General features: G+C 38.7%; 1 protein-coding gene across 2 annotated transcripts in view; it reads right to left on the minus strand.

The window, feature by feature from the left end:
* The window catches only part of DECR1 (2,4-dienoyl-CoA reductase 1), a 43,284-nt gene that overhangs the window by 16,802 nt on the left and 11,339 nt on the right, over positions 1-15,143 (minus strand). For both annotated transcript variants that reach the window (XM_045003678.1, XM_045003677.1), the window contains exon 2: positions 3,073-3,275. In XM_045003678.1, coding sequence (XP_044859613.1) covers positions 3,073-3,194 — 122 coding nt within the window. In that variant the 5' untranslated portion in view covers positions 3,195-3,275. The remainder of the gene's footprint in view (positions 1-3,072; positions 3,276-15,143) is intronic.

A 15,143-nucleotide genomic window follows, 5' to 3' on the forward strand; every position in this document is an offset into this window, starting at 1 on the left:
AGAAAAACCAAATTCAAAAATACAGAACAGGGGATAATTGGCTTGGTAGCAGCACTGCTGAGAAGGATCTGGGAGTTGTGGTGGATCACAAGCTCAACATGATTCAACAATGCAATGCTGCTGCAAAAAAGCAAATACAGTTTTAGGTTCCATTAACAGAGGCATAGCATGCAAACTTCATTTAGAAATAAGAGTAAATGACAGTAATGCTCTACTCAGCAGTGGTTAGGCCTCAGCTGGAGTACTGTGTCCAATTTTGATCACCAATGGATAGAAAGGATGTAGAAAAACTGTAAAGTAACCAAAGGCAAATGACAAAGATGATTAAAGGGATGGAATGTATATCATATGAGCAAAGGCTGAAAGAACTGGGTATGTTTAGTTTGGAAAAGATGAGATTAAGGGGGGGAAACATGACAGTGGTCTTCAAATACTTGAAAGGCTGCCATAAAAATGATTGGAAAAGTTATTCTCTTGCCACAGAGTGCAGGACTAGAGGAAATAGGTTCAAACTAAAGCATGGAAGATTTAGATTAAATCTCTGGAAAAATTTCCTAACCGTAAGAACAGTAGGACAATGGAACAGACTTCCTAGGGAGGTTGTGGATGCTCCTTCACTAGACTTTTCAAAAGGAGGCTGGATAGCCATCTGTCTTGGACAACACAAATCCTGCATAACACATTTGGCACCTAAACGACATGTTGGCAGGGGGTTAGAGTAGATGGTTCTATGATTCTAAGTATTTTATTTAGGGCTGTCAATTAATCGCGGTTAACGCCTGCGATTAACTGAAGACACGTTAATTGCGTACCTTTAGGCAGGGAGGGAGGCATCATTGGTGACTCCAGCTCAAAGTGTCGGGTGGGCTGGAGGGGAGTGGGTTCCAGCCCGGAGCTCTGGAGGTGGGGAGGCATGGCAGTTGGGCCAGAGCCCCACGCCCTGAGAGCAGCTGAAGCCCGGTGCCCTCATGGGGGCTGGAACCTGGAGCCCCCATGCCTATTTTTGAAAATACAGAAAACCTAAAAAATATTTAAATAAATGGTATTCTATTATTGTTTAGCAGTGCGATTAAAACCGCAAATGCAATTAATTTTTTTAATCTCGCAATTAGTCACGTTTGTGTTAACTTGAAGGATGAGATTATTTGCTCCTATTATGCTAGAAATCTTAGAAAGATCATTTTTAATAATGAGAATTATGCTAGGGCTGCTGTAAAATCCTTATGTTTAAAAGAAATACTAGCTATAGGAAATGATAAAAAAAACTTGATCAGAAAGATAATTCTAATGATGAAAATCACAATGGCCATTGCTGTCCATTTAAAAAGAAATGTGTTGACTTGTTTTGTAAGCATCTAGAGGATCATAGCCAACATGAATTTATCAAGAACAAATCATGCCAAACCAACTTCACTTCCTTTTTTGACAGGGTTATTGGCCTAGTGGATAAGGGGGAAGCTGCAATGTGATATATCGTTATTTTAATAAGGGTTTTGACAGTCCCACATGACATCATCATAAAGAAACTATGGAAATGTAGTCTAAATGAAATAAATATAAGGTGGATGCACAACTGGTTAAAAGACTGTATTCAAAGCAGGGTGGATAAAAATCAATGATTTTTTTTTAAATAAAAAAACCCAGACTTATGATTTAAATCGGATTTTTTGATAAAATGCTTTTTGAGGAAAAAACTGAAGACCGACAAGAACGTACTTTTATGCAGAAATCCATGATTAAATCGAATCTTCCTGACTAATGATTTAAGTCAAATCCACCCTGATTCAAAGAGTAGTAATCAATAGTTCTCTGTCACACTGGAGTGGACATATTGAGTGGAGGTCTGGAAGAGGTCTGTCCTGGGTCTGGTACTAGTCAATGTTTTTATTAAAGACTTGGATAATGGAGTAAAGAGTATGTTTATAAAATATGCAGATGATACCAGGTTGGGAGCATTGCTAGCAGTTTAGAGGACAGGATTAGAATTCAAAATGACCTTGGCAAATTGGAGACCTGGTCTCAAAGCAACAAGAAGAAATTCAATAAAGACAACTGCAAAGTACTACACTTAGGAAAGACAAATCAAGTGCATAACTATAAAATGGGGAATAACTGGCTAGGCAGTAGTATAGATGTAAAAGATCTGGCATTTATAGTAGAACACAAATTTAATGAGAGTCAGTGTGATGCAGTTGCAAATAAGGCCAATATCATCCAAAGGAGAGCAACAAAACTAATAAAGGTTTAGAAAACCTGACCTACGAGAAAAGGTTAAAAAAACTGAGCATGTTTAGTCTAGAGATAAGACGACTGAGTGGGGACCTGATAACAGTTTTCAAGTATGCTAAGGGCTGTTTTAAAGAGGATGATAATCAATTATTCTCCATGCCCACTGAAGGAATGGGCATAATCTGCAGCAAGAGAGATTTATATTAGATATTAGGAAAAACTTTCTAACCATAAGGATACTTAAGCACTGGAGAAGGTTTCCAGGGGAAGATATGGAATCCACGTCATTGGAAATATTTAAGTACAGGCTGGACAAACACCTGTCAGGGATGGTCTAGGTATACTTGGTCCTGCCATAGGGCAGGAGGCTGGACTAGATGACCTCCTGAGGTCCCTTCCTGTCTACATTTCTATTATTCTATTTTTTGTCTCTCTTGGATTTGCAATAGAGGTGAAGTGTACCTGGCTTTTTTTGTTTTATTATACTTTCTGATTGTGGACTATCATTATGACTTTAATTTGTATTTCTTCTCATTGAAGGTTATGCAGCAGTCAAGCACAAGACATTACAGGTCGTACATAAATACTAACAATTTTAAATATAATATTTATACTCTGCATCGTGTTTGTGTATATTTCAGAGCAGCTTTTTAAAATTTAGCACATCAGATTATAATTAAAATGGTACTGCAGGTTAAGAGACAGACCTAAATTACATGTCTGTAGCTATGAATAAAAAAATGTATCTTTACGTATTGTTTATGAAGGAACAGGGAAGCAGATCAATGCAGCTTTCAATACTAAATTTAAAAAGATATTTTAGGTTTGATTATTAGTATTTACCTGCTTGATATAACACATTCAGCACCTAAACTGGACAGAGCTGTTGTCATTCCTTTGCCAAGCCCAGTACCTCCACCAGTAATAAAAGCCACTTTTCCTTGAAAGGCATTTGGTGGTAACATCAGGTTTTGAAGAGGTGGAAAGAAGCTAGCTTGAGGTACATTGCTACTTTGACTTAATACATTTGATCCATGACTGAAAAACTGAAACAAAAAAATAAAATTATTTATTACTGCTTATATACAAAGATTCCCACAACTATCATAAGAAAATTACGTTTTAAATTTTGGAATTATTATAATAAATATTTTCACAATTGACACATTCACTGTGAGCAATAATTTTATATTTATTGCATCACAATACATGTGAATACTTTTAAACAAATATGAATATTAAAGTAATTTTAATTTTTAGGGTAAGTTAATAAACTGCAGTAATTTCCACTACATTTTCAAATTAAATAAATAACACATGTTTTTCAACAGTTAAGTGATTTTTGTTCTTTTGAACATTGTGCCCAGTCCTGCAATGATGACTCACATAGGCCCCAATCCTACACTGGGATTCATCAGCTGTTTGTAGATCCCAAAGCAGGATTGAAGCCTTAGACCCTGATCCTGCAAAGACTTCTGTATGTGCTTAACTATATGCATTGTGAGTAGCTTCAGTAAGCCAGCAGGACTACTCATGGTATGTAAAGATAAGCAGATGTATAAGTCTTTGCAAAATTGGGGCCTGCAGTAGTAGCTACCCAAGGCCTTGATCCTGCACCATTGAAGTAAATGGAATTCTCATTATTGGCTTCAATTAGAACATGATCAAGCCAAGCCCCATACAACTAATCCCATTGGTTAATGGACTACTTGTATGAGTAAGGCTTTTATGACTAGAACCTTTATTATAGGTGGAGCAGGTATCACTGCCTATTATTAAAGTTGTGTTTGATGAAGTGGGTATTCACCCATGAAAGCTTATGCTCCAATACGTCTGTTAGTCTATAAGGTGCCACAGGACTCCTTGTCGCTTTTTAGTCATCATTTATGTAGATTTCCACAGTTTTCTAGCTGAAAATTAAAGAAATTAAATTCTTGTTCTTGTATAAATATCATTTTTCATTAAATTACATTAAAACTGATTAGTTTTAATAAATGCATATTTTAAACCCCTCAAATACTCAGTTTTTTAAAATATGAAAATTAAAACAGTTTAAACTAGAAAATTGATTCTTGTGCTGAATCTCATGTTATCCATGGCAATGCTTAATGTTTCAGTAACCAACACCAATTAAAATGAACTATGATTATAACTGCGCTTCAGTAATATGAATCCACTTTACAGTGCCTCTTAGAAGTCCCAAATCAGGACTGGGGACCCATTATGCTAGACCCTATACTACGCCTAATAATCTCCTAAATCTAAAGTCTCTCTTATCTACTCCAATGCAGAAACATGCCCAGGGTTATGCCAGTTTTATGTAACCCAGATGGCAGGAAGGCTATCAATGAAAGGTTGAAGTGGTGTAAGTTGCCTGTTATCTCCCTATCACAGGCGAGCATGAAGAATGTTAATAGGGGCTCAGGCTAGCCTCAAAATTGGGTGGGGCTGGCCACATTGGCTGCTCCTGAACTTACCAATGGAAACTAAAATTGCCATCCTGACTAGTCCATGTCAGAGATTAGATGACAGCTGTAACCTGCCTCAGCAGCAATGCTTTTAAGACTTTCTGTAAGACTGGTTCTGACCAGGCTGGATAAAAATCAATGACTTAAAACAAAACAATTAAAAATCGGATTTTTTTTTATTTAAATTGGATTTTTTTGATAAAATGCTTTTTGAGGAAAAAAACTATCTAAAGATAGTTTTAATTAAGATACATTATAGCTTAAAGACATCTCATCATGGAATAGGGATTATAAAATCTTATTCTATAGTATGAGACAATATATTCATGTAATGTTTAAGAAAAAAGTTTTGTAAATGAGTTCCAGTAGTTCATGGATTAGGGACCCAATCTTATGGGGTTCCAGGGGCTTCTGTATATATTATTTAGGTTAATCTTTCTATCTACCCAATGGGACTCAGTGCTCAGTCTAGATAAGATACCATCAGAGATGCTTAGTTTTGCAGTTTTCAAACACTGGATTTGTGTCTCCAGAGTTAACATGCTTGTTAACAGCAAAAATGTTTTTAAATAAATAATATATAGAGGTGAGAAATAGACTCGTAGACTTTAAGGTCAGAAGGGACCATTATGATCATCTAGTCTGACCTCCTGCACAATGCAGGCCACAGAATCTCACCCATCCACTTCTATAACAAACCCCTAACCTATGTCTGAGTTATTGAAGTCCTCAAATTGTGGTTTGAAGACCTCAAGCTGCAGAGAATCCTCCAGCAAGTGACCCATGCCCCATGCTGCAGAGGAAGGCAAAAAACCTCCAGGGCCTCTGCCAATCTGCCCTGGAGGAAAATTCCTTCTTGACCCCAAATATGGCGATCAGTTAAACCCTGAGCAGGTGGGCAAGACTCACCAGCCAGCACCCAGGAAAGAATTCTCTATAGTAATTCAGATCCCAACCCATCTAACATCCCATCACAGACCACTGGGCATACTTACCTGCTGATAATCAAAGATCAATTGCTAAATTAAATGCCAAAATTAGGCTATCCCATCATACCATCCCCTCCATAAACTTATCAAGCTTAGTCTTAAAGCCAGATATGTCTTTTGCCCCCACTACTCCCCTTGGAAGGCTGTTCCAGAACTTCACTCCTCTAATGGTTAGAAACCTTCGTCTAATTTCAAGTCTAAACTTCCTAATGTCCAGTTTATATCCATTTGTTCTTGTGTCCACATTGGTACTAAGCTTAAATAATTCCTCTCCCTCCCTGATATTAATCCCTCTGATATATTTATAAAGAGCAATCATATCCCCACCTCAACCTTCTTTTGGTTAGGCTAAACAAGCCAAGCTCTTTGAGTTCCAGTTTGAATTCATCCTTCTTAAACATGGGAGACCAGAACTGCACACAGTATTCCAGATGAGGTCTCACCAGTGCCTTGTACAATGGTACTAATACCTCCTTATCTTTGCTGGAAATACCTCGCCTGATGCATCCTAAAACTGAATTCGCTTTTTTAATGGCCATATCACATTGGCGGCTCATAGTCATCCTGTGATCAACCAATACTCCGAGGTCCTTCTCCTCCTCTGTTACTTCCAACTGATGTGTCCCCAATTTACAACTAAAATTCTTGTTATTAATCCGTAAATGCATGAGCTTGCACTTTTCACTATTAAATTTCATCCTATTACTATTACTCCAGTTTACAAGGTCATCCAGATCTTCCTGTATGATATTCCGGTCCTTCTCTGTGTTAGCAATACCTCCCAGCTTTGTGTCATCCGCAAACTTTATTAGCACATTCCCACTTTTTGTGCCAAGGTCAGTAATAAAAAGGTTAAATAAGATTGGTCCCAAAACTGATCCCTGAGGAACTCCACTAGTAACCTCCTTCCAGCCTGACAGTTCACCTTTCAGTACAACCCATTGTAGTCTCTCCTTTAACCAGTTCCTTATCCACCTTTCAATTTTCATATTGATCCCCATCTTTTCCAATTTAACTAATAATTCCCCATGTGGAACCGTGTCAAATGCCTTACTGAAATCGAGGTAAATTAGATCCACTGAGTTTCCTTTGTCTAAAAAATCTGTTACCTTCTCAAAGAAGGAGATCAGGTTGGTTTGGCACGATCTACCTTTTGTAAAACCATGTTGTATTTTGTCCCAATTACCATTGACCTCAATGTCCTTAACTACTTTCTCCTTCAAAATTTTTTCCAAGACTTTACATACTACAGATGTCAAACTAACAGGCCTATAGTTACTCGGATCACTTTTTTTCCCTTTCTTAAAAATAGGAACTAGGTTAGCAATTCTCCAGTCGTAAGGTACAACCCCTGAGTTTACTGATTCATTAAAAATTCTTGCTAATGGGCTTGCAATTTCATGTGCCAGTTCCTTTAATAGTCTTGGATGAAGATTACCTGGGCCCTCCGATTTTGTCCCATTAAGCTGTTCAAGTTTGGCTACTACCTCGGATGTGGTAATATCTACCTCCATATCCTCATTCCCATTTGTCATCCTTCCATTATCCCTAAACTCCTCATTAGCCTCATTAAAGACTGAGGCAAAGTATTTATTTAGATATTGGGCCATGCGTAGATTATCCTTAACCTCCATTCCATCCTCAGTGTTTAGCAGTCCCACTTCTTCTATATTTGTTTTCTTCTTATTTATATGGCTATAGAACCTTTTACTATTGGTTTTAACTCCCTTTGCAAGGTCCAACTCTACATGGCTTTTAACCTTTCTCACTTCATCCCTACATGTTCTGACCTCAATAAGGTAGCATTCCTTGCTAATCCCACCCATCTTCCACTCCTTGTAGGCTTTCTGCTTTTTCTTAATCACCTCTCTGAGATGCTTGCTCATCCAGCTTGGTCTACAACTCCTGCCTATGATTTTTTCCCCCTTTCTTGGGATGCAGGCTTCTGATAGTTTCTGCAACTTTGACTTGAAGTAATTCCAGGCCTCCTCCGCCTTTAGATCCACAAGTTCTTCAGTCCAATCCACTTCCCTAACTAATTTCCTTAATTCTTTAAAGTTAGCCCTTTTGAAATAAAAAACCGTAGTCCCAGATCTATTTTTGTTTATCCTTCCATCTAGTTTGAACTGAATTAGCTCATGATCACTCGAACCAAGGTTGTCCCCTACAACCATTTCTTCTATGAGGTCCTCACTAGTCACCAAAACCAAATCTAAAATGGCATCTCCTCTTGTTGGTTCTTCAACTACTTGATGAAGAAATCCATCAGCTATCACATCCAGAAAAATCTGAGCCCTATTATTGTTACTAGCACTTGTCCTCCAGTCTATATCTCGGAAGTTAAAGTCTCGCATGATCACACAATTCCCATTAGTATTTACTTCATTAAAAACATTAAAGAGGTCTCTATCCATATCCAATTCAGATCCCGGCGGTCTGTAGCACACCCCAAGCACTATCTCAGGGGAAGCTCTAGTAGCTTTCTTTCCCAATGTGATTTTTGCCCAGACAGACTCTGTCTTATCCATTCCATCACTTCTTATTTCTTTACAGATAACCTCATCATTGATATACAATGCTACTCTACCACCTTTGCCTTTATTTCTGTCTTTCCTAAACAGCACATAGCCTTCAATACCTGTACTCCAGTCATGACAACTATTCCACCATGTTTCTGTTATCCCTATAATATCCGGTTTCACTTCCTGCACCAGTAGCTCTAGTTCCTCCATTTTGTTACCTAGGCTCCTCGCATTAGTGTACAGACATCTTAGTTTTTGCCGTTTGGCTTCACTGACATTCTTTACCTGGTTAGGCACAGACATTCTACTACCAGTATCACCTATTAGACTGGTATCTACACTACCCTTCCTCCTTATGTCCATTCTTCTGCCCATGGCTGTATCCTCTCTTTCTTTGTTTTCTTCCCTCTCAATGTTAAATTCCGGCGTGGAGATTACCTGGACTTCTCCCAACCATCCCCCCAAATTCCTAGTTTAAAGCTCTCCTAATCAGTTGTGCCAGCCTCCATCCTAGAAGTCTATTTCCCTCCTTACTCAGGTGAAGTCCATCCCAAGAGAACAGTCCTCTGTCCATGAATGCTTCCCAGTGGCCGTACATCCCAAAGCCCTCCTTATAGCACCACTGCCTGAGCCATCTGTTGATCGCCATAATCTTGTCACACCTTTGTTGCCCTTCTCTAGGAACAGGCAGAATCCCACTGAAGATCACCTGAGCCTCGATTTCCTTAAGCGTCTTCCCCAGATCTCAACCCTATTGTCCCTCTGCAAATTTGTGTATACAAAGTCAATCCCTTACCTCTCGCTAAAAGTGCAAAGTTTCAAAAAGGTCAATGAATAGAAGATTGTTGGGGGCGGAATAGATCTGGACGAGAAGAAGTCTGGAGATAAATGTGAGAAGGGAGGGACAGGCAGTAGAAACAAAAGTGAAACTTTGAGCAGCATATTCCAGAAGTCTTGAGTTCTTTTTGAGTGTAGCCTTCACTGATTTGAGATCTATCATACCATTCTCTCACTAGAAAGGAAAGCCTATAATGGCAGCAGGCCATAAAAGAGACACAGTTTGGGAATATTTTAATGAAGTTCCTTTACCTGCGGGTCAGACAGGCATGCGTGCAAAATGCAAACAGTGCAACAAAGAAATGCAAGGCCTGGTTGCCCAAATCAAACAACATCATGAGAAGTGTTCCTTCTCAGGAGGAAGCTGCGTTGAAGAAAGGAACATGTGTGAATATGCAGGCTCTTTAGGTTGGTTTACTTTTTCATTTCATATTTCTTTCTTAAGGACTGCTGTCTTCCTTCTGGACTATTCTCGAATTCTCATGTTTGAGCAAAAAATATAATTGTTACTCTATGGTACTATCATTTTAGACGCAGTTGTGATAAAAAATAAATAGGTGAAATAAGCAGATCTTCCTTTTACAATTTCACCTTTAAAGTAGTACTGAATGTCAGTGAATGCAATGAGTAATACTAAATGGACAATATGGTAATAATAATTAAATAACTGCATTGACTTATTTTGTTTAGGAGAATCCACTCTCAACATACAGGATTCTGAAGACTATCCACCTTCAAGATCACCATCATCATTTTCTATAGTTTCAGAGTTATCTGCCAAGTTATCTGTTTCAGTCACATCATGTATATCACATAGCCACAGTATATCACCTGTAGCAAACAGAAAAAAAAATCTCCATCATCCAGAAAGCACCATAGATAAGTGTTTGTTAAGAACCAGCAGATACAGAAAGAGGTAACTGATGAAAAAATTCCCTGGTTTGTTTATGCAACAAACTCTCCTTTCTGTATGACTGAGAACCCACACTTCATTAACATGGTTCAGTCATTAAGATCAGGATACAGTTCACCCAATAGAGCAGATGTCGCGGGCAAATTGCTTGATAAAGTGTATGAAATAGAAATTGAGCAGTGTGCAAAAGGTCTAGAGGGTGAAATTGTTAACCTGAGTCTTGATGGGTGGAGCAATGTCCACAATGATCCTTTTGCATGTGCTTGTGTGACAACAGAAAAAGAGAATGTCTTCCTTTCAGAAACAATTGATACATCAGGAAATGCACACACAGTAGAATACTTACAAGTAGCAGCAGTAAAGGCTATAACAAACGGTGGGAAAAAAATTCAAATGTCTAGTACGTGGTTTGATCACACACAATGCCACAAATGTGTCTGAGATGAGAAGAAATTATTTAGAAGAGAGTCCCAAGTTAAGAACATATGGTTGCAGTGCTCATTTGATGCACCTCCCAGCCAAAGACTTCAGTGTTCCAGAAATAAAGGCTAATGTTGAAATTGCAAAATACTTCTGTAACAACCACTTCACAGCAGCTCCTCTGAAAAAAGTGGGAGGAACCAAGCTAACTCTCCCAGAATATGTGCGATGGAACTCAGTCGTGGACTGTTTTGAGCATTATATCAAGAACTGTCCTAATCTGATGACAGTTTGTGAGCAAAATTGTGAAAAAACAGATGGCACTGTCACAGCCAAAGTTATCAACATTGGGCTTAAGAGAAATGTTAAACACATGCTGAGTATCCTGAAGCCTATTTCTGTAGCCTTGAACAAAATGCAGGGAAATAGCTGTTTTATTGCTGATGCTGTTGAAATTCGGAACGAACTGAGTGAGATCTTAAAAAGAGAAATATATAGACACAGAGTTAAATTATAAGCATTAAAAAAAAAAAGGATGGGACAAGCACTATTGCCAGCTCATCTTCTTGCTAATATTCTCATAACTTAGTACCAGGGCCAAACCTTTAGTGCTGAAGAAGAGGAGTTGGCTATGACATGGACATCCAGCAATCATCCCTCCATTATGCCAGCGATAATAAACTTCAGAGCTAAGGGTGAACCATTCAAGAAATATGTTTGCTGATGATGTTTTAAAGAAAGTCACACCAGTGAATTGGTGGAAGTCACTCAAACACGTGGATTCAGAGACTGCTGAAGTGATAACCTCACTTTTAACAGCAGTTGCTTCTTCTGTCAGTGTAGAAAGAATATTTTCTTCCTTTGAACTAGTTCATTCCAAATTGAGAAATCGTTTGGGACCTGAAAAAGCAGGAAAGCTTGTTTTTCTTTTCCAGATTATGAACAAACAGGAAAATTAAGGTGAAGATGATGGAGTTAGCTGCAGAAGCCAATATTTTAAGTTTCTCATGTTGACCTGGCTGACATGGTCAATTTTTTTTTTAAATATTTCATTTAACTATTTTAGTTAAAAACAATTTTAACAAAAACAAACCTGATTTTAAAAAACCTGAACGTTTAACTAAATTAAAAAAGTAATATCCTTGTTTTGTTAAAATATTGTATGTTTGCTGTTGAAGAAAAATTCCAGAATATATAACGTTGTTTTAGTTAAATAAAACAATTTAAATGTCTGTCTGGTGACGTTCTCCTCCTAATACAGCATGGCAAGAAAATCCTCCAAATATTAACGATTAACCTGTTGAACTGGAGATAGTTCACCTGCCAATTACTTCATAAATATCTGCTTCATTTACCTTTAGTAAATGAAATAACCAAACAATCATTCATTTTTTGATATAAGCTGTAAAACTAATCTGAAAAGTTTTCAAAATAAATCACTTAAAAAATATATAGTGTGTACCCTCTAAAAATGAAACCTACATCTATTTCTGAGTTGTGAAGAATATGTATTAAGGTTATAACAACCAACAAGAATGCACTTTTATGTAGAAATCCATGATTAAATCAAGTCTTCCTGACTAGTAATTTAAATCAATTTCATTTTGATTTAATCAAATCCACCCTGGTTCTGACCAGAAGAAAAAGTGTCTTTACTTGGTTATAAGTTTGTTTTGAAGAAAAAGAAATCTTGTATTCCTGAAGTGAATCTGGTGTTCGAAGTAACAAGTAAAAAAGAACACAGTGAGGCAAAGAAAAGAATTCAATACTATAAAGAAAGTCTGTGGCAGAAAATGTCTGCACACTTATCACCATGAAAATCTAGATTACATAGTAAAGTAAATATTCTGGGGCAGTTTGCAGTCTGCCTGATAAATAATATCAAAGTTTAGAACTCCTCCACAGCAGATCTTGTGGAAATGTTTTTGTAATCATATAAGTTAATGTTTTGCTTTTTCAGTTAGCTATTTACTAGTCATTTCATTTTGGCAAAGTATTTTTCTCTTTTTTTCCCCATACACAATGAATTGACCAAACTACAATAATCTTTTTCCATATCAAAGACAGTTTTACTATCTGACTGCCATCCACATCCAGAACTTTTACATGAAGATAATAAAAGTCGAATGCTTTTGCATAGGATGACATTTACACCACACACTTCTCAATCCTAAGGGTCTGCAACCTGCATCAGAGACAAACACCAAAAAAACTATCATCTTACCTCGTTGGAAAGATCACGCACATTCAGGAAGCCTTCTCAAACAACATGGATCCACTCCACCTATCACCACCAGTCCACCCGCATTCCTAGAGTTCAGTACATTCACTCAGCAAGACATTGTATGAGTGTCAACCTGAAACTTGTGAACCAACCCATGATCTTCCTGGCTTGTGAAAGAGTCAAGAGCAATTTCTCATTCAGAAAAGGAATCTTTCCTTCCTACTTCAAACATGGAACAATCCAACCTACACTGAAGAAACCTACCCTGGACACATCAGTTCTAGCCAACTACTGCCCAGCATTAAATCTCGCATCCCTCCAAGCAAATTCAGAGAAGCTAGCTAAAGGCCAACTACAACCTCATCTAATTGAAGCTAATATTCTAGACACAGCACAGTCTGGATTCAGGCCAGACCATGGAAATGAAATTGTTTTAGTGGCACTGATCTCTTGTCAATGGATAGGACAGACATCTATTCTCATCCTATAGGAACTCTCTGCAGAATTCAACATTGTTGACAGTAAGATGTTCCTGTCCCACCTGAGAGAGGTGACAGAAATCCAGGGTAATGCACTAAAATAGTTTAAATCCTTCTTGGAGGGACACATCCAATGAGTTGGGATAGGAAACTGCAACTCCATCACTCAATCCCCTCACTTGTCAAGTCTCACAAGGATTAATTTTCAGTCTGGTCCTTTTCAGCATCTACCTGCAGCCACTAAGTGAACTATTCAGAAAACACAGACTTAAGTGCCAGCAATATGCTCATGACACACAGATACACATGGTGTCAAGTATCAGAGGGGTAGCCGTGTTAGTCTGGTTCTGTAGAAGCAGCAAAGAATCCTGTGGCACCTTATAGACTAACAGACGTTTTGCAGCATGAGCTTTCGTGGGTGAATACCCACTTCTTCGGATGCAAGTAGTGGAAATTTCCAGGGGCAGGTTTATATATGCAAGCAAGAAGCAAGAAGCAAGAAAACTAGAAACAAATTAGAGTCGAAAGAGTAAAAGACTGAACACAGCAGCAAAAAATATGTATTAGTAAAAGACAAACATACAGCTGATTTCTAGGAGCAGGAGAACAGAACAGTCTTTATAGGACAAGAGCAGCGAAGTTGTTCAGAGGAGTCAGAGTAATGAGAATTATCACAAACCACAATGGTTTTAGGCTGAAAAAAATCTAATACTCAGTTCTATATTGGGACACGGGTGCCAGCCACTAGTGTAGATATCCTGCAATTGTATAAACCATAATTTGCATGCAGATAGCCCAGTTTCAAACTAAGTCACATTTTACACGGGTGAATGCAATGTTGTCTACATTAAGCAATTTCCACCAGTGTGCAACTACATCAGTCAGCTACACCAGTACAAAACAACCTACATGTAAACGTGGGTTAAAAACCAAACTAAACTGAAAACAAGCCCAGGAACAAGCTAGGTAACTGAAGGAGGAGGGCAGAGAAATCATGACATTACCCCCACCTGTAGGAATAACACAGCAAGTCTTTTCTGAACAGTAAGTGCTGTGTCCAGACAAAACTCTTCCAAAATATGGTCTGCAAAGGTACCATAAGTAAACAGACCAATCTATTTTGTTGCTCTGACTGTAAAATGTAAGCTATTTTAGTTAAACTGTATTGAATAGTACTACTCCCAAGACCAAAGGTTGGTAAAAAGCTTGCTGTGCACCAGAAATATTTACCCAGCTAGAGAATGGAAGGTTCCACTGAATGCTTGGGAGGAGGAGGATGAAAATTACACCATGTATGTATGGTGAGGTAAAGGTGACTTGGCCTAACGAAGCTATACTGGGTGGGTAGAGGGGGAGATGGAGAGCTTTCACTATGTTCCTGGAGGAGAGAGGAGAGAAATGGAGTGGGTTTCCAGTATTGTCAACTCTCACAATTTTATCACAAGTCCCATGATATCTGTTGGCATTTTTTCTAAAGCCCTAGCTACTGAAATCAAGACATTACATGAGAATCCCAACTTTAATTAAAAGGCAAATTTCTAGCCCTCAAGGTGGCAGAGAAAAACATGAAACAATTAAGCAAGTGTATCCTAAAGGCTAAGAAACCAAGAGGCAAATAAAAAGAAACCACAACTTATTTTTTTAAATTTCATTATTATAAGCCAATCTCATGATTATTTTAAACACTTGGTGGGACTGGCAATGCTGGATGTCACTGTGTTTTAATGGGGGTGGGGGGAATGGAGCAAGGGTTAGAATTGCATCCAGAGAGAAGGGAGATGAGTTCGGTTATGCTGGTTCCTGGGATACAGTTAACAGTGTGCCCTGTGGGGAAGAAGACAGTGTGCCCTGGGGGGGGGGGGGGAGTGACACGCTGTGCCCTGGCCAGGGGGGCAGCCTGAGGGTGCGGGTCAGGAAGTGACACGCTGTGACCTGGCCGGGGGGCAGCCTGGGGATGCGGGGCTCGTGTGACACGCTATGCCCAGGCCATAGCGGCAGTCTGCGGGTGCGGGGGGGGGGAGTGAAACGCTGTGCCCTGGACACAGGGGCAGCCTGCGGGTGC

This window comes from Mauremys mutica, chromosome 2 (genome assembly GCF_020497125.1).
Source record: "Mauremys mutica isolate MM-2020 ecotype Southern chromosome 2, ASM2049712v1, whole genome shotgun sequence".
NCBI classification, from domain to species: domain Eukaryota; kingdom Metazoa; phylum Chordata; order Testudines; family Geoemydidae; genus Mauremys; species Mauremys mutica.